The sequence below is a fragment of the Sturnira hondurensis genome, unplaced genomic scaffold (genome assembly GCF_014824575.4).
Source record: "Sturnira hondurensis isolate 20B ecotype Veracruz unplaced genomic scaffold, ASM1482457v3 Scaffold0009719, whole genome shotgun sequence".
NCBI classification, from domain to species: domain Eukaryota; kingdom Metazoa; phylum Chordata; class Mammalia; order Chiroptera; family Phyllostomidae; genus Sturnira; species Sturnira hondurensis.
The window spans coordinates 15581036-15601857 of record NW_028082350.1 but is presented as its reverse complement, the minus strand read 5'-3'; the positions used below and the strand labels follow the sequence as shown (position 1 = coordinate 15601857).

Here is a 20822-nt window from a genome sequence, read left to right as displayed (position 1 = left end):
AATGGCATTTGAAATTAAATTGCGCTTCTTAAAAATCACGCTCTGCACTGAGCACTGCTCTCAGGAAAGGATACTAAATAAGCAGAACCGGAGCCTTCTATTAGCTTTGCAGCTGATGGCAGAATTTAACAAATTCAATCTGACAGTAGGAAGCGGTAAAGAATGTGGACATAGGAAATGAAATTGTCATCCACCCATAATGGAATTTTTAACATAGTTAAAAATTTTTTAAGTTTTTATTTATTTATTTTTAGAGAGAGCGGAAAGGAAGGAGAAAGAGAGGGAGAGAAATATCAATGTGTGGTTGCCTCTTGCATGCCCCCTACTGGGGATGCAGCCCACAACCCAGGCCTGTGCCCTGACTGGGAATCGAACCAGTGACCCTTAGGCTTGCAGGCCAGCACTCAATCCACTGAGCCACGCCAGCCAGGGCTAAATTTTTTTCCTAATTGTTTTCCTATGACGATCAACATCTGACATTGAAGCCTCCAGAATGAAACCAGGCCTTCAGGAGAGTGGACCCATTGTAAACTCAGAATGACAAAATGCTCCTTCCTCGTGCCCACCGGGAGGGGGGGGAGGGTGCACACTGAACGTGCTCCCTAGCCCGATGCCCCTGCCCGGGGTCTCCTTAGAGAGGGTTACTTTGGCGTGACCCTCTGTATAAAAGCCGGGGTCAGATGAACCCCAGTTTGGGATCTCTAGGACAGGTTTCCTGGGGCCTGCTGCAAACGAGCCGCCGTGTGCCTCTCTGTAGGAGTTGGTGCTGTGTGCATGAAGGAAAGTCTTTATAAAATCAGCGTGTCGGAGGGCAATTGCCTTCGCTGGAGGAGGGCGCCTTGCAGCTCGCCCCGGAGTGCATCTCCCCAGTGTTACAGGGATGCTGCAAGAAGTTATCTCCTCACCGCAACGCATCCGCAAACCACGCCTCCTCTGCTCTGCAGGAGAAAAGACTTGCATGCTCTTCCGAAAGGAAAGTGTCCACGGCTTCAAGGAATTTTTGGATTATTTTTACGGAACTCCAAGTCGACTAAATTGGTATCTTTTCTACCATAATCGTCCCTAAAACACCAGCTTTTATTCAGTCCACTTGAAAACAAACATGAGGAACTAAAGTATAAGTTTTGGGGGGGGTATCTATTTCTTAAAACTACCGGACATCTAGAAATGATAGACTTAAGGCAAAACTTTATCTAAACTCCATTGGTTAGTTGACGTATTTCTGAATAAAGAAAAACGAGCTAATAAGCTGAACCTGCAGAAGGAGTGGGCGTGAAGCATGTATTTCACACCTTACGGAAGAACCTCGCTCCCCACTTGGCTGGTGTTAGTGGAGCCCCGGGCTCCGGCGTGCAGCGGGGTCTGTACCAAGTTCATGAGGGGAGTCAGTAGCTGGGGACAAACACTGTGAGCTGGGAAATGGGTCCCTCACAGTGACGATCCGTGCGAGTACGCCTGAGGTCAGACTTCAGACAGGTTGTGTCCCACAGGTTTGTCATTTTTACAGTTTTCCAAGGGAAATAAATGCCTCACTAATGTGAGGATTTTTTAATGCTGGGCCAGAGGGAAAAGGTACATTTCAATGGTTTAAAAGTCACTTCTCGGGACTTTAATGTAATATTTTAGAAGTATAGAGTGCTGCCTGTAAATTAAAGCATTCGCCCACATTCCTAGAAACTGCCCCCCCAAAAAACTTGTCTGCACGTTGTCAGTTAGGAAGCTGGCTGGGGAAGGCCACTGCCAGAAGAATACAGAGCTCAACGGTGAAAAGCAGAAAAAACAAAACTGTAGTTGCAGCCTTCGCCCACTAAGATCTCTCGGAGAAGTTCAAGCCCACCCCAAGGTGGAGAGAGACCTGCCCAACCCTGGGTTTGGCTGGTTCTGCACAGAAGAGCCCTGGGAATCCTCTGGGTGAAGGAGCAGAGCCCCCGGGCTATGACGTAAATGGGGGGGCAGCCTGACTTTGGATCGAGTTCTAGAACGAGTGCTTCTAAGGGGTAGGAAAAGGGTTCTTGCCCCATCCCCCCTTCTGCCCCCCTGCCATACTTGCTGCACCTGAGCACAGTCTCTTCTCTTCCGAGGAAATAGGATACATTCTTCAGACTTTCTCACTCATTACCTGTCTCTAAGGCAAACCTTTCTGCCCTTGGGTGGGGACCGAGCAGAGAGAAAAGGGGCTCCCTCCAGCCCCTCCGAGCTCACACACGTCCGCACAGCCCCTCCGAGCTCACACACGTCCGCACGGCCCCTCCGAGCTCACACACGTCCGCACGGCCCCTCCGAGCTCACACACGTCCGCACGGCCCCTCCGAGCTCACACACGTCCGCACGGGCTCTCCGAGCTCACACACGTGTGCACAGAGATGCTGGCGGATGGCTCCGCATGAAGCACTGAATGGGGTTTACCCGCCCAGGCTCAGGCCACCATCGGGGAGATGGGGGAAGAGCCTGCGCCCTCGGTGACAAGTGGGTACTAGAGCCCCACTGGGTGCCCCCCCTGCAGGACAGCAGCTTGGACAGGGAGGCTGCAGAGAGCAGTGGGCTGAGGGAGGGGCGAGGGGGCAGCCTGGAAACCCCCACTGAGAGGGCAGAGCTGCCAGGACTGGGGTTGCCTCAGACGTCCTTGCTCACCTGCAAGGAAGGGCTTCACTCCTGAGACCACCCCTAAAGCTCACTGGGGGTCTGAAAGAGACTCAAGAGTAATACAGACCCACGAAACACATAGCAAGCGTGGTGTTGGTATACTGACCTTTAACTAAAAGATGGCAATTCGATATTTACAAGGAAAAAAGCAACCTGTTTCAACTAGAAGGCCTTTCCTCACATCCAAACATTCTCCCCAATACTTCTGAGCTGAAGGGTTACAGGACAGCCAGCCGGAGCGGGCGCCTCTGGTATGTCCGGGCGCTGGGCTGCGGGTGCTCACACTGGGTGCGGGGTGGGGGGGATGAGGGAGACTTTCCCTGCTCTCTCCTTGGCTGCCTGAAGATGCACCCCCTCCGGAGTTTCAGCAGCCGGGGAAGACTGGCCCTTGGCACAGAAGAGGAGACTAGGAGTCAGCTCCGCGCCCAGATGACCTTGGTCCCAAACTGCCATAGTTCCCACCTGTTCTCACAAGGGCCCGTTTATGTTTCCTGAAGGTCATTAGCTCTCCTTTAAGAGACCTATATCCCCCTCTCCCCTTCCCCTCTTAGCACGGTGTTTAAGCTTGGATTTTAATCCACTTTGGGGGTTGCTCATTTCTCTCTGAGCATCTCCCACGTGTACCGGAGGTATCCATGTTAATAAACTTCGGTGTTTTTCTCTTGTTAACCTGACTTTTACCACAGGGGTCTCAGCTAAGAACTCAGAAGGGTGGAGGGGGTGTTATGCTTCCTCCCCTACAGAACCAGTGAACTGGCTAGAAGCACTGGACATGACGTGACAAACGCCCCTGCTTGTGCGCTGATAGTGAACTTGGTCTGTTTCCACGCTCTGCTCAGCAACAGCACCGCCACCACCCTGCTCACTTACCACGTGCTCGGTTCACTGTGTTCTCTGGTTTGTGTAGCCGTCGTTTTCTCTCCAGACTCTTTGCAAGGCAGGGGCCAGGCTCACTCACCTCCTCGCACACCGCCCCCAACCGAGCACCCCCAGCCACCAGCACGGGGCTGGGCACACGCTCACTGCCCAGCAAGTACCTACTATTTGATCAAATTCTAGAAAACACATTTTTAATTAAAAAAATCAAAGTTTGAATTTTTAAGTTAAATCATTAAATTAAAACAACACTGAGAACGAACTACAGAGAAGGTGCTGGGTAAGCGCATTGGCTGGCCGTTGTGAAGCGCTTCCCCTCCCCCAGCTCAGTGACTGGCGCTCCAATGAGTTCCAGCAAGGGTTTTCCTCCTCTCTGTCCTTCAGCAAGACTGGGGACCCTCAGGGACGTCCCTGAGGAGGGGCTCTGCCCAGAGTGCCTGCTCCACTATCTCAGACGAGGTGGAGCTCCATGCCACATCAGTGTATGGCACTCAACCACTCTGAACATTTTGAAAACCACTGCATTAAAANCCGTTGTGAAGCGCTTCCCCTCCCCCAGCTCAGTGACTGGCGCTCCAATGAGTTCCAGCAAGGGTTTTCCTCCTCTCTGTCCTTCAGCAAGACTGGGGACCCTCAGGGACGTCCCTGAGGAGGGGCTCTGCCCAGAGTGCCTGCTCCACTATCTCAGACGAGGCGGAGCTCCATGCCACATCAGTGTATGGCACTCAACCACTCTGAACACTTTGAAAACCACTGCGTTAAAAAAAAGAGTATATCTTATCAGATCTTAAATATTAATACATGTTTTGTTCCCCTTTGGGGGCTGATCTGAAGTGCAAGGGGGAGAAGCCAGGAAGAGTTTTGGAGAGAAGGATGCATCTCGTTCCAAAGGACGCCCTTCAGGGACCCCGTGCACTCGGGGCAGGACGCACACGCGGCCGTGACCACCTGAGAAGGAAGCTCTACTTACTAGCAAGGGGGCCTGGTGACACCGCTCATTGGTTTCTCAGCTGACTTACTTGAATGTAGTTGTCCGCGATTCCCCAAGCAAAGTCACAGGGAAAGGTCCCCTCTAGGGGTTGATTTTCAGGTGAAGGAGGGAAGCCATTCTTCTCTATCAGCTGCTGGTAGAACAAGGCTGAAGACTTGGGCCACAACTTCTTATCCCGGCTCAGGAAGTCCACGTAGAAGAGCCCACGCCGGATGCTGTAGCCTCGGTGCCACTCGAAGCCATCCAGGAGGGACCACGCCGTGTACCCGATGACGTCCACCCCGTCCAGCCGGATGGCTGCAAAGGGAAGAGAGGACAGGAGTGAGTGACCCTTCGCCGGACGCTCGCCCGCGATGGAAGAGCCCCGGGGGCCTTCCCAGGTAAGAGGATCGATTCCGCAGGGAGCTTACTGTTGGGTGAACCGATGGCCTACAAAAGGCACCGATGCAGCCTGGATAACTCTAGAAATAGGCTCTTCACAAACAGACTTATCTCCAATATGTGTTCATTTGGATTCCTCTTATCTCTGGTGGTGGCTGGTTGGGCCTGGTCAGTATCCCCTTTCTATCCCGGCACCGAACGTGCCTGATGCAAGAAACTAATAAAGCCTTTGAAAGCATGAAGTACTGACTGTTTTCTCCAGATGCTGACATTCCTTTTTTTTTTTATTTTTAAAGTTGCTTCATTCGAAGACTCCCTGGTGGTCTAGTGACTAGGAAAGTTGCTTCATTCGGTACAAACTGTAAGAACCCAAAATACGTAAGCAGAGCTAGGTACCCTGGGATTTCCTGAATCCTTAGTGTAATCTAAAAATCTAAAGTAGTCATTCTGAAAGTCAACTAATTTCACACATTGTAATCTAACTTCTCATTTACAAAATGAGCTTAAAAATTAATGTACGTTCCTCAAGTCCCCAAATGAGAAAGGTGTGATGAGAATCCATTCCTATTATAGCCAAAATCAATTTCTCCATTATGATCAAAAACTATAAATTCACATAGTTTATTACAGATCATCTTAGAGATTGTTTTAGCTGTGGATTTGGGCAGGAAATTGGAATTTCATCCCCAATCCTACCTTTTAAAGTTTCCATGATAAACTTTTTGAGGTAATACATGTATTTGGCATCATCTTGCTTGGTGGTCCCTGAGACGAACCAGCCGTTCTCCACAATAAATATCTGCGGGTGGTTGTACTCGAGGTCGACCCAGGAGAGCAGCTGCCTCAGGCTGGGAGATTCGACTTGGCGGAACTTCATGGCAGGGTCCAAGAGCTGAAAACTCAAGGTCGGTCCAAAGGAAAGAGCAAAAAAGTCAGCTGTTCCTTTGATGAACTTTTTCTCAGGTTCCGTGAAGGCCGGCAGCAGGGATGAGAGGTTGTTCTTCATGCTGTCTGGGTAGTCGCCATCAACAAATACGGGTTTGGCGAACCAGCCGAGAACAAAGTCTAGAGATTTCTGGCATTCTTGGACGCCGCGGTCCGCCCTTCTCTGGGGGCTGATCCAGTGGGAGCTGAGGGCGATGGACACCTGGCCCCCCTGAGTCGGGCGGAAGGAGGTGTTGTAGAGGTGCCAGATTTTGGCGTGAGCCTAAACAAAATAAAATAAAAAGCCTATGGTAAATTGACTTTTGATTGCGAGGAGAAGTGTGATGCATATTTGGATTCCCAACCCTATTTCTATCTGTTTCTCATCAAACCTAACCTAATGACTAACCCCGCAAGGGAAATGTCGCCCGGCAGCGATAAATCATCTCAGAGGTAGGTCAGCCCACGGCCAGCTGCTACCCGGCCTGGAATCGTTTCCACTGTCCTCAGCCACCGGTGGAAAATGTGAATTTTGGGGGGTGTTGATCATGTAGTTATTATTCATGCTTTGAAAAATTAATGAAATCAGAATCTGTTATAATACCGTACTGCTTAATTGGCTTTGGATTACATACTGTTTAATTAATAGGCTTCGTGGAAAGGACCAAACCCAACTCTGTGATCGCACCAGGAATTTCTAAATAGGATTATATGTACTTCTTTTTTTATCCTAAGAGACTGGGAGTTTTCAAGTTGGCTCAGATTGTTGGAGCCAATTTAATATTTTGTAGTCTTCTCTCAGAGATAAAATTCTAACACATGTTCTCACCATCTTTGTTCTTCCCTAAGGGGACTCAGTGGAATAAATTAAAGGACCAGCTCCAATATGGAAACTTAACCCTAACCCTCGGGAGCCCGGGGACAATGGCGGCTTCCCGCAGGCCTCAGCATCCACCGTAGCAGCAAAGAACAGAAAATCACCTTCATACCACCCAGTGCCTGTAGCCAGTCAGCCCCCAGCCTGGACCCTCCTACAGCGATGAGACAGGCTTCCCTCCCATAACACCAGGATCACGTTCCTGCAGCACCTCACTGGCCCCTGCTGCCTTGTGGTCACTGCTTCCTTGTTCTTGGTAAAGAAGAGGGAGCATAATAGGGTTCCTCCCACCTTGCTCGAACAATGTTTCTCTTTACTTTTCAATTCCTCAGTTTACTCTATTTTGCTAAAAATACGAGTGCCGTTCGTCAGCCTTTGACTCCACTGATAAATAGACCATCTTCAAAAACTCATTCAACTCTGTTTGACTCTCACTCTCCAAAACGGCCGTGCCAATTTCCATCCCACTCCCTGGGCCCACAGAGGCTCGCTCACACGGAGCGCCTAACACCCTCTTCATTTTTGTCTAAAGGTCATTCTCGCGGTTCATGTCAGGGCGTGTGTCCAAGAGTGGCCTCACCACTATTCTCTGGAGTTCAGCCATGCATTTTGGTGGAGGGGTGGAGTTTATGTTGAATTTTCATTGGTAGTTTCTTACTAAATATGTTTCATTTCACTGAACATATTCTTTTTTTTTCAGGACCTGAAGCAGCTCTCTGTATGCTAAGGAGGAAATGCAGAATCAAATGTGGACCTGAAGAGTAGTGACTTCTGCCCACGTGATTCAAAAACTGTTGGCTTGGTGACACCTCCACTTTTCTCTATCACCCTCTCCTTTGGTCTCCCGTCCCTCCTTTTCCAACTGACAAGAAACCTCAGCCTGACCTTGAACGGTGAAACGGAAAAGAAAGGGACCCTGTCCTGCTCATCCTCAGGATGCCAGACCCAAGCACGTGATTAAGGGGGCCCAGCTGGAGGCCTAACGGGCCCTTAATGTCTCAGGGGCTCCCCTCTGCAGAGCAAGTGCCACAGGGTGTAGAGCCAGGGTTGGGGGGAAGTGAGAGCAACCCAAGGACTTCCTAACTGGGTGTGTTCTGCAGGCAGCTGAAGTCGGAGCCAGGCAATGGAACTGTTCGCTGCCCTGGAGTGCTGGCTCTTCTCACCACAGGGACTTTGACACGGCTCAGAGGGCGATGGGCAAGGAAACCGACGACTGAGGCCTTGCAGAAGCGCGCGCATGGTTTTCAACGTCAGATAACCCCCCTGCTCCACCGCGGTTAGTTGTGTGCCTTTCCCTGACCTTCGAGGGAAGGCCCGCTGTCCTGTGTCTCTCACCGGCTATTAGGAGGGGGAGATGAGAGGCTTCAGGTAAAACACCCAACGCAAAGCTTGCGTGCGGGAGGGTCTCCATGGATGTTCATTCCTTCTGTCCCTAAGGGCCACGCAGACCAAACAGGACGGCAGTGCAGCTAAGGACACACACCTGCTGAGGAGGGAACGCAGTCCACAGCAGCTCGGGGACAGGAGGTCACGATGACACCTGGGGTCTGGGTTGGAAGAGGCAGGGTTGCATCCCCCATCCTCTCTCCATTACCAGTGGGAGCCTTAGATCTTTCTCTGCACCAATGGGAACAGCGTCTCTTCTTCTTCAGGGACCGTGTGGGGATTAGAGGACATGAGGCAAGTGAGAGGTCCTAGCAAAGCCGTTGATTATTAAGAGAAAGGCAAAGCTGCAGCACCGGACGGCCAGGCAGTCCATTCTACGTGCCACTCTGACCGGGCTGAGGGACCCCAGACGGCGGGTGAGACGCTGGGTGAGAGTCCAGCTCAGCAGCTGCGTGCTTCTGCTGGGTCCATTCTGTTTAACCCAGCACACGGGGGATCTGCACTGACCCCGGCCCCACACGCAGGCACAGGCCCCAGAGAGCAGCCTGCAGGGCCATCAGCCATTGCGAGTTCCCGAGGGGACCGCCCCACAGCAAGAGTTTGGGATCTACCTCTCCCTCGCCTCCCACGGCTTCTGTGCTTTTTGGATAAGACCCTCGTGGGGCCGACCTAAACCCATCTTTTGGTTTGGATCGACCAATTTGGCCCTGGCCTGGAAACCCCAAAGCATGCCACCCACAGGCTCTAATAAAGGCACGTGTCCCTGGTCCTGTCTCTCTCTCTCTCTCTGCGCTCTGCCTTGCCATCCCCATGTATTGCCAGGAACTTGCCCCAGCACGTCCATTCCAGTCTTGCCTGTGCTCTGTTGTTACACAGAGGCCCCCACGCAGCACCCTCTGCTCCATGGAGCACACATGAATTAAAACCGTAGCGACACCATTTCTGGGTCTGCCTGTGAGGGTCTTGCAGGAAGAGATTAGCTTTGGTGGTAGACTGAGAGCAGATGGTCACCCTCACCCAGGAGGGCGGCATCAGTCCCATCGAGGCCAGAGCAGAACGAAAAGGGAGCTGAGGACGGGCCTGCGCCCTGACTGAACCAGACTTCTACCCACTGCCATCTGGGCCACTGGCTCCTGCGTCTCAGGCCTCTGGGTAGGGACAGAAACGACCCCTCGGGCTTTCCCGATGTGAGACTTCTCTGGCTCCACACACATGAGCCAATCCCTCGAAATACACCTCTGTCTATATTAGTCCTGCGGGCCCGGGGCCCTGGGGAGCCCTGACTAACACAGAAAGCATCTTAGGTGTCGCTTAGCAACCCCCGACCCCATTCCAACCACCCCCCAGATCTGATATCTGACTGCTCTCTAGGGCAGCCCAAACTGGGGGCCGCTCCAGGCGGGGCCCCTTCTCCCGGAAGCCCCCCACCCCCACTCCTCTCCTGACTCCCCACAAGGAGCTACATGGCCAGCCTCTGGTGGCCCCTGTTTCTTCCGCCTCTCACCCGCCTCCTCAGCTGGGCCCCCAGAGGCTGCCTTGCCCCTTTCCCGGCACACGGAGGCCCAGTGTGTCCGTCACACTTCACCAAACGCCGCGTCCCCTCCTCCTGAGCTCATTTCACTTCCAGATGGTAGGTTTGCGCAACCGAAGGCTATGAGGCGAGGGGTATAGCAAGGTCACCGTTTGCCGCATGGTAACAAGTAAGGATGCTTAATAGGGAAAGGTTATGCGTGCTTTTGCATTGCTTTCTAATTATTCTGGGTATGGTAATCTTATAATCTTGTTAAGATTAAAATTTAATAAAGCTACTGACAAGGACTCAGGGATATAATTTAGGGTATGAGCAAGAATGTTTACCTAAATACTTTTTCTAATGGCAAAATACTGAAACCAATCAAAATGTCCAGTATTCAAATACATTCACACCATCCTACGCACGTTTCAATACATTGTGGTATGACTAAAGCCACACTACTATTCGGATATTACAAATACAGAAGAATGGAATGTCTATTAACAACTTATTTTACATGTTTAAAATATTTTACTATTTTACTAATGTTTTACTCCGTTTTACTATTTTAGCAACCTATTTTACATGTTTAATGGAATGGCTATTAACATGTAAAATAGTTTGCTAAAATACTCACTAAACAAAAAAAGCAGGTTACAAAGTCATATGTTGGTTTTAATAGCACTTGAAAGAAAATATTTAGATTATGGAAGAAAAATATGTACGTAAAGGTCTGGAAGGATTTATAACTTGTTGAGGAAAGTTCAGGACTGCGGCGGCAGAGCTGCCTTCATTTCACCTGCCTCTCTGGTTTCCGTTCCCTACCACACACACGTATCGCTTCAGAAGTAAGACGGACACTTCAAATTCCCAACAGGAAAGGAGCCCCTAGGAGTCGAACGGCAGGACCTGCTGGAACCGCCTGTGGCGGTTATTTGAACGCGGAGAGGTCACTGGAGGCTAACTGTTCTCTGACCTGCCCCCAGCCTCTGCCCCAGGCCTCACTCCCAGGCACACTGAGGCTTCCATGGATTTCTGAGACCCCCGAGGCTTCCGTGTGTCTACAGGTTCAGCTCATACGTGTTTTACCTACTCCCAGACTCTCCGACCTCACCCTCCTCATAACTCAGCTCAGACATCACCACCTCCAGGAAGCCTCCCCTGACCTCTTCCCTCTCCCTGCCCTTAAATGTCTTTTCCATGTGTCTCCACAGCCGGCCTCCCCCAGGAACCCCAACCACGTGATGCTGCATTTATTCAACGGTCCAGGTTGGAGGCGTTTCAAAGGCGTCATGTGGGACTTTTCTCCCTCAGTCTTGGACTCCAGCGAAGCATCTGAGGCGGAGTAAGTATTCACTAAACAGACATGGGGGAATGGGGGCTGGCGTTAGGAACCAGACCAAGAAGTCTGGGACAAAAGCAAGCAATTTTCTGAGCCAGAGCAGCTGAACTCTTTCATAAGATATCCTGGTTGTATTTACTTCTAAGACCTTAAGAGAGAACTTTCAGGCAGACGTCATTAAAAAGTAAATTATAAGGAACCTGGCATGGTAGCTCTCTAAGAATAACACTGGGTTGCCTCAAAACGCACTAATGGTACATGTTAGTGTAAAAGACACTGTGGTGTATGCTATCCCCCTCACTTTCTTTTTAAATTATATTTTGTTGACTATGCTGTTACAGTTGTCCCAATTTTTCTCCCTATGCCCCCCTCCACCCAGTCCTCCTCACTTTCTTACCAGCCACAATGTAGATTTTGAAATGCAGAGTACGAAACATCTAGAATAAATGGATCTCGTATTTCTTTGCCAATTAGCCAGTATCACCAAATTTTGGAAGTCAAGTAAAATACTCTGAATTTCATAGCATGTTTTCTTGGCTGTCTAAATTGTAAGCACCTTATCCTTTACCTGTTTATATCCTTCCTACAACCCAACACAAACTTTCCCACGAATAAGGCATTTAAAAACACGGGCAAAGGGCCACCTGGTGGGTGCGTTCCGTGCCAGCCCAGCCTTCTGCCTGAGCTCAGACCGGGCTGAGGAGGTGCCTCCCAGGCAAAGCGAAGCAGGCGGTGGGGCTGAGAGGTAGAAGGCGGGGACTGGAGCTGCTGAGGCAGGCCAGCAATGGGAGACGGAGAACGCTCTGCCAAGGAAGCGCCCAGCACTCTGCCCGGGACTTCCTGAGGGTCCTTGGCCCCGGATGCACAAGCTGAGACTCGCTCTGAGAGGCGGAAGAAAGAGCAGGTGCTCCGGGTCTGAGAGCTGGATGTCAAAGGTCATGCACCTCAGGGAAGCCACGGCAGGGAAACAGGGCTGAGCAGCCAGACCTTCGGGGGCAGCCCAGGAAGGCTGTGCCTGAGCACAGAGGCCAAAGCTGACACAGACCAGCTCAACGAAGACCAACTTCAGGTCTGGCACGTGGGGGAAAAATCCCCCGCTAATTTAACTGTCTGGCAGAGCAAAGTAGCACACCCTTCAAAGGAATACAACATAAGCCAGACTCGCTACGGTGCAGCCTTTATATTGTCCAGAGTATAACAAAAATCATGAAACATTGAAAAAGAAGGAAAATTAAAACCTTCAATCTTAAAAAAAGCATTCAAAGGAAACAGAAACCAAAGCCAAATAGATCTAGGATTTAAACACAGCTTTTAGAAATACGTCCAAGGATGGCGAAGAAAAGATAGATATAAAAAACAAACAAATGGGGAATAAAGACAGAGAAATGGGGAAAAGACATGAAAATTATAGAACTGAAAAGTAAAATATCTAAAATAGAAATTTTATTGAATGGGTTTAACATTGCTAATTCTATACAGACTTTATGATAAAGATAAATAATGTGATAAAATATATTAAAAGTTATATCTAAAAAGCCAAAAAATATATAAAAAGAAAATACTAAGAAATATTTGATTCACTGAGCAGTATGCATAAAGAAAGAAATAAAAACTGATAGGACAATTAGAAATCTCATAACAAGATGGTAAACGTATACCCAAATATATCAATAATTATGTAAATAAAAGCATACTAAATGCTCCAAGTAAAAGACAGATACTATCAAACTAGATTTTGAAATAGTAACTTCCAACTACATTCTGTGTTCAAGAAATACACTTTAAATGTAACATTTCAGCTAAATTGAAAGAAAAATGATGGAAAGAGATGTCTCCAGTATGTAGTAAGCCTAAAAAATCTGGCAAGTATATTAATGACAAAGTAGATTTCAAGACAAGAACTGTTACCAGAGATAAAGATGGATATTTCTTAATGGTAAGAGGATCAACTCATTAAGAAGATACAATTCTAAATGTAACAATATCAGAGCTTTAAAATATATAAAGCAAAAATTCATAGCTTTTCTTAAAGTAGACAACTTGACAATGGGTTGAAGATTTTAACTTCTCTCTCAATAACTGACTGCAGAAATAGCAAAAAAATTAGTACATATATAAGCTATCTAAACAACACTATAAGCCAAATTGAGCTAATTGACATTTAGGGTTTAGGTCAATACTACCCTTAACAATACTTTCAAGTTGTACATGAAATGTTTATAGATATAAGCCACATCCTGGGGATGTAAAATAAACTTCAAGAAATTGAATCAGAATCAAAAACCTGCCAGCCCTGGCCAAGAGGCTCATCTGGTTCGAGCATCATCCTGACATGTCAAGGTTGCAGGTTCGATCCCTGGTGAGGGCACATACAGGAATCAATCAATGAATGTAAAAATAAGTGGATCGACAAATCAATGTTTCTTTCTCTGTCTCTTATACTTCCTCTCTTCCTCTAAAAATCAATCAATACATTTTCTTAAAAACAAACCTTCCAACTAAGAAAAATTGAGGGTGAGTGGCCTTAATGGTAAATAATACCAAACATTTAAAGAAGAATTAACATCAATACTTCTCACACAGAGCCACAGACCAATATCCTTTATTACATAGATACAAAAAACCTTGAAAATACTAGCAAAACAATTTCAGCAGCATATTAAAAGGATTATATACCCAAATCAAGTAGGATTTATCCCAGGAATGCAAGGATAGTTCAACACACGAAAATCAATCAATGTAATAAATCACCATATAAGGAAAACTTCTGTTTTTTTCCTAGAGTATAAAAAAACCCCACAGTTCTCTACTGTGTATTTCTTCCCCCTGAAATTTCTTCAATTTATAATAGATTCAAAAAGAATACAATACTTAGGAGTAAATTTAACCGCTCTCAGAACTTTTATTTACATTATACTGGGTCCCAGCCAGAATAGCAAGACCAAGCAGAGAAAGGAAGGACAAGGTGGGTGGAAAGGAAGACAAATAACTCTATTATTCAGAGAAAACACAACTTTCTATATAAAAATCCTAAGGGATCTAAAAATAAAGTATTAGAACTAATAAATGAACTTAGTGAGTTAACAGAATATGTCAATATGCAAAAGTCTATTGTATTTTTATATACACACAATAGACATTTCGAAAATAAATTTTAAATACAGTAGCACTTAACACCAAAACCATAGAATACTTAAGAATGATTTAACAAAAGTAACAAAAGATGTGCAAGACTGTTACTGTGACATGTACTAGACATTCCTAAGATCTAAATAAATGGGGAGAAATGCCACTTTTTTATGAGTTGGAAGACTCAGTATTGTCCCTCTCCTCAAACTGATCTATAGCTTCAATGCCACCCCACCTAATATCTCAACAAATTTTTTGTAGAAACTGGAAGTCGATTCTAACATGAATATGATAATTTGAAAGACATAGAACAGTTCAAATAAATTTTAAAAAGAACAAAGTTGAAGCATTCAAACTGCCTTATTTAAAGACTTCCTATAAAACTATAATGATCAACAAAGTGAGTTACTGTCATAAGGACAGACAAATAGATTAAAGAAAACAACATAGAATTTGAAACTAAACCCATGGCCAAGTGATTTTTGACCAATGCACCAAAGTGCTTACGAGGTGACAGGAGAGTTTTTTAATAAATGGTCCTGCATTTGGGAAATGTATAGGGAAAAACAACCCAACCTTGCTCCTTGCATAAAAATTCAGTCGAGACATATCATAGATGCAAATGTAAAAGATTAAACTGTAATAGCATAGATGCAAATGTAAAAGATAAAACTATTAAGTTTGTAGATCAAACGACCTTTTGATCATGGGATAGGAAAACTACTTCTCAGGACACAGAAAGCACAAGTCACAAAAGAAAAAATAATAAATTGGACTTCATCAAAATTAAAATCTGCTCTTTAAAAGTTGACAATATGAAAAGGTAAACCACTGAAGGGAAATGCTAAAAATCCATCTGACAAAAAATTCTATTCAGAATAAATACAATAATCCTAACAGTCAATAATAAATAAGGAACAATGCCCCACCCCACCATAAATGAAAGTTCTAAGCAGACTTTTCACAAGAGGATCAACGCCAATGCTCAACATCAGCTTTTCAAGGAGATGAAAATAAAACCACAGTTAGAAATCACATGCACTGGAATGCCTACAATAAGACTGATGACAAAATTTTGGTGTGTCTGAAACGCAATGGATGACTTCCAGCCAAGATGGAAGTGTAGGTAGATATACCTGTGCCTCCTCTCACAACCCAGAGGACAACAACAAATTTGAAAACAATAAAAAACTGAAACTCAGGTTGCCAGAAAATCAAACTGTACGGAAGTCTGGTGGAGTTAAAGGAGTTAAGGAGTTAAAGAAGAAACATTCATCCAGACCCACAGGAGACGCAGAGAGACAGGTAGAGAGGACTCTCAGCAAGGCTGTGCCTGGAGGACCAGGTGGGTGAGGTGGGCTGGAGGACTGGATGGGCAAGGTGGCAGCTGGTGGAGTGGGTGGTCGCACATTTGCATTCAGATAAGCCAGGAGGAACAACTGGGGAGCGAGACAAACTGCACAACCCAGGCTTCCAGTGTGGGGAAATAAAGCCTCAAAACCTCTGTCTGAAAACACCTGTGGGGGTTAAGGCAGTGGGAGAAACTCCCAGCCTAACAGGAGAGTTCATTGGAGAGACCTGTAGGGTCCTAGAAAATACACAAACCCACCCACCCGGGACTCAGCACCAAAAGGGCCCAATTTGTTTGTGGGTATGGAGGAAAGTGACTGAAAGTGGGCAGAGAGCAGAGCAAGTGGCACTGCTCCCTCTGGGACCCCTCCCCCCCCCCCACAGCCCCACAATGCAGTGATGTAAGTTGCCCCACCCTGGTGAATACTTAAGGCTCCACCCCTTCTACTGATACAAGAGAATGGCCCAAATGGAAGAACAGATCAAAGCTCCAGAAAAAAATACAACTAAGTAATGAAGAGACAGCCAACCTAACAGATGTGCAGTTCAAAACAATGGTAATCAGGTTGCTCACAGAATTGGTTGAGTATGGTCGCAAAATAGAGGAAAAAGTGAAGGTTTTGAAAAGTGAAATTAAGGAAAATGTACAGGGAACCAACAGTGAAGGGAAGGAAATCAGGACTCAAATCATGGTTTGGAGCAGAAATAAGAAATAAACATTGAACCAGAACACAAAGAAAAAAATAAGAACTCAAAAAAATGAGGAGAGGCTTAGGGACCTCCAGGGGCAATTTTAAATGTTCCAACATCTGAATCATGGGGGTGCCAGAGGAGAAGAGGAAGAGCAAGAAATGGAAAGCTTATTTGAAAACATAGTGAAGGAGAACTTCTCTGATCTGGCAAAGGAAATAGACTTCCAGGAAATCCAGGAAGCTCAGAGAGTCCCAAAGAAGTTGGACCCAAGAAGGAACACACCAAGGCACATCATAATTACATTAGCCAAGATTAAAATGAAGGAGAGAATTCTAGAAGCAGCAAGAGATAAGAGGACAGTCACCTACAAAGGAGTACCCATCAGACTGTCAGCGGATTTCTCAAAAGAGACCTTGCAGGCAAGAAGGGGCTGGAAAGAAGTGTTCCAAGTCATGAAAAGCAAGGACCTACATCCAAGATTGCTCTATCCAGCAAAGCTTTTATTTAGAATGGAAGGGCAGATAAAGTGCTTCCCAGATAAGGTCAAGTTAAAGGACTTTATCATCAAATGCCCTTATTATATGAAATGTTAAAGGCACTTATCTAAGAAAAAGAAGATAAAAAATTATGAACAGTAAAATGACAACAAACTCACAATGATCAACAACCGAACCTAAAAAAACAAAAACAAACTAAGCAAATGACTAGAACAGGAACAGAATCACGAAATGGAGATCACATGGAGGGTTATCAGTGGGGTGGGGGAGGAGGGAGAATGGGGGAACAGGTACAGGGAATAAGAAGCATAAATAGTAGGTCAAAGCAGACAGGTGGAGATTAAGGATAATATGGGAAATGGAGAAGCCAAAGAACTTATATGTATGACCCATGGACATGAACTACATGGGGGAATGCTGGTGGAAAGGGGGTGCAGGGTGGAAGGGAATAAAGGGGAGAAAAGAGGAAAATTGTAATAGCATAATCAATAAAATGTATTTTTAAAATAAATAAAAATAAAAACTTAGAAAAATGACTTGTTTAATGATGCTTATAGAAGCTTTACTCACAATAGCAACAAACTGAAGACAACTCCAATGTCCATCAACTCCCCCAAGAGGAGTTACATATAAACACTGTGGTCTGTGTTCATGTTCATGGTCACATTAACATTCACGGTCAAATTAAATAAGGAGAATTTCTTGTGTGTATATTGCAATATGACTCAGCAATAAAAGGAATAAACTAGTGTTTCACATCACAAAACAGATTAACCTCTAAAATATTATGTAGAGCAAAGACAACAAGACACAAATGCATCCTATCGTTGCATGATTGCATTTTTACATAAAGTTATAAGAATTAGTGCCTGGTGATAGACTTGTAAAGGGGGAAAGACTCAAAGACGATGGGGAAAGCAGAAAAGAAGGGACTGGGGAGGGAGAGGGACCCAGTTCCGTGGAGGTCACAGGCAGGGAGCTTCCGTGAAGATGCCTGGCCTGCAGGTGGGTGGAGAATTCCAACGTGGGAGATGGCGTGGAATTGCTAATGCCTGAAATAAACTTCAGAGGTAATACTAAGTGGGCCACGTTTTGCTATCATTCCTTAGCTTTTTAAAAAAGCTGAAATGGAATAATTCTTAAAGGATTAACTTAATCCTACCAATAATCTTAAGTAAACTGACTGAGACCAATAATTCGAAAAGTTCATTTGTGTCTACTTGCCCAAGAAGAGCCGCCAAGGTACTGTTTTAGTTCTAAACTAAGGGTGCGTTATTTAGAGAAAGGTCAAAGGACTAGATGCATTTCGGAGAGCACTGGAGATTTTTTTTCCCTTTTGGCATCCTCTTAGAAGTTGAAGAACAGTATCATGGTTGCACATCTAAGGGCTCTCTGAAAAGTCACGGCACACAAGTGTTCCAAGTGGCCTCATGTTCACGTTCAAATACCAAATGACTCCTCTCCTGCCTGTGAGCACAGCTTCATGGATTATAAACTGCAGTTCCTTCGGAGAGAATTTCAAACAACCCCCCACAAAATAACTGCCCGACAGAGCTCACAGACAAGTTCCTCAGAAGAGCCATCTTTCCTTTTATCCACGAAAATAACCGGATGCAGTTCCTTAATCTTGCCCAGGACCCGCCTCTCTCACCCCCCCCCCACCCTGTGTCTTCCTGGGCACCGGGTCCACACCCCCCCCCACCCTGTGCCTTCCTGGGCACCGGGTCCCGTGTATGGAAATAGGCAGCAGCCCAGACTACTTGCCTTTCCTTTGGTCTCCTTAGCAAATTAATTAAGGAAAATTTCTTTTTAGCTCCAGCACCAAACAGCCTCCCACAAATTAACAGGGATCAGTGCTGTTTTCACGTTGATGGGGGTCTAACTCCCCTCCCCTCCCTGGCCCCTCAGTTAGAGCTGGTCCGTTACTCACTGCCCCTCAGCCAGGACTGGGCCCATCGATGTGGAAGGAACATTCCATTCCACCTCTGTTAGCTAAACCCCTCTCTGCCTGGCGTGGGACCCTGGCCTCTTCCAAGAAGCAGCCCCTCGCCAACCCCGCTTGTGCATGTGTTATTTGCTCCAGTTCATCAAAGAGAAATTCTCACTCCTTCCAAACTGAGTCCAATCCTCACCGCCCCGCCCCCAGGACACTCCGTCACCCCTCTCCCTCTGTGCTCTGCACACCTGAAGTCCGAGCAGGTATCAGGCCTCTTCTCGGTCCTTCCTCAGAGGGTGGCTCTTCCCCAAGACCTTTCATTCTGCCCCAACCCCAGAGGTGAACGGGAGCAGCCTGAGCATTCAGCAACACGAGCTCATTCGTGTGTCGATTCTCTTAGGCAAACGGTGCCCCGGTAGCTGGTGTGTGTCAGCCATAGTCCTAGATTAGTGGAAACAATCTCCTTACTGAGCACCTACTGTGTGCTGGATACAGAAGTACTGGGAATACAGAAACGAACAAAATCCCGGGTTTAGTTAGATGTATGCCATTATTACTGCCTGCGTAACACGGAGAGAGAAACTGACCCCCCACGTTCACCAAATCGCACATGTCCTGATAGTAAGACCTCTGCACCCAGCCGTAGTAGGTCGGTAGGTCTCATATCATAAAATTGTGATTTAAAACCTCCGTTAAGATTTCAAAGTGAAACAGATGACCGAGTCGGGTTGTGCAAACTGTGTACTCTTCTGTCAAAAGAAAGTTTGAGACAGAGCTCTTCTTGGAGACCACAAGAAATTATGCACATGCTAATTTTGAGAATCAGACAGAACAGCAGGTAGTGGATTTATTTCACTTTTTTACTGTGGTAAATACACACAACATAAAACACACTCTCCGGTCATTCCCAAGGGTGCAGTCTGATAACGTGTATTAAACCCCTGCTGTGTCCTAGCACGAGGTTCTGCAGGCGTGGGCCACGGATAAGGTCCAGCACCTGCTCTCGAGGTATGTTTACTGTTGCTCGCTGGCCTGGCAGGAAAGCTGCAAGACTGAAAGGACACAGATTCTCTTCTCCCGGTTCAGCTGAGCGTCCCAAGCCAGGCCAGCAGACATCTCCCTCGAGGCCATCCTGCTGGGGTGGAGGCTGGGGCGGAAGAAGCGCCTCTGGCGTGTCTGGTGTGGGAGGAGCCCTTCAGCAGTGAAGAAGCCACACTGACCCTGGCTCGCATGCATGGGCCCGTTAGCCGTGGGGGGGAGAGACTGCCCTCCTCAACAGTAAGGGTGGCGGGCAAGTCCAATTCCCGAAATCCCTAGTGTTCTTCCCGTGTCCTTCTACTGGAGTCCCTATCTCCCTTGACCAAGGTTGGGTTAGAATTGGTCACTTGCATATATAGAGGTCCTGGACACACATGTACTTACCACATTTGAGATTCTAGAAGAACTCAGTTAGTTGAAGGCACGCTTTCACAACTAGGCAAACTAAAGGCCAGGGTAGATTTTTTAAATTGTGATGTAGTTTTGGAGTTTTGTTACTTATGATCATTTCCTCAGGATTTTCTAAAAGTAGGTTACATAAAAAGTCTTATTCACTTTTTTAAAAATTCATTGATTTTAGAGAGATTTGTTGTTCCACTTATTCATGTACTCACTTTTTATATGTGCCCTGACCATGGATCGAACCTGCGACCTTGGTGCATCAGGATGCTGCTCTAACCAACTGAGCTACCTGGCCAGGGCCTTTATTTATTTTTTTTAAAGAAAAACTTCCTTCAAAGAAAGTAAAACTGATTTTATGGGTAAAACTGACTCATTTTGGGTAAATACATCAATAAATCAGAGATCAAGTTTCTTGACTCATTTGTCTATCTGTACAGAACTAATCGTTAAATTATCCTGCTCAATATTAAATCACGCTGCTACAAACATCTTTCCAAATGATCGCTGCTAGGCTGTTAACAAACTGCCTGGCCTGCGACCAGAATCCGCCTCGTCCGTTAATCACAACATTACCAGGGACACAGGGGCCTTTCAGTGCCTGGTTTTCACGTCTGACAGCGACACAGGGAGAAGCACGAAGGGGCCGGCGGGGAGACCTCGGGCCGGATGAGAAGCAGATGCAAGAAGATGAAGGACCGAGGTCCAGCACGTGCTGCCGAGGCCCCAGTGGTTCACCGGTCAGCTGGGAGCCCTTCGGTACCCAGCCCTCACTGCCACCACCGAGCAGGTGCTCCCCACTCGCCGCACTCTGGGGAGATGTGTGTGTCTTCCACACTAGCCCCCT

At 46.8% G+C, this 20822-nt stretch overlaps 1 protein-coding gene across 1 annotated transcript in view; it reads right to left on the bottom strand.

The window, feature by feature from the left end:
• KL (klotho) overlaps positions 1 to 20822 on the bottom strand; it is a 34958-nt gene that overhangs the window by 2572 nt on the left and 11564 nt on the right. The window contains exons 2-3 of the mRNA XM_037057641.1: positions 5588 to 6098; positions 4539 to 4807 (exon numbers count right to left, since the gene is read on the bottom strand). Coding sequence (XP_036913536.1) covers positions 4539 to 4807; positions 5588 to 6098 — 780 coding nt within the window. The remainder of the gene's footprint in view (positions 1 to 4538; positions 4808 to 5587; positions 6099 to 20822) is intronic.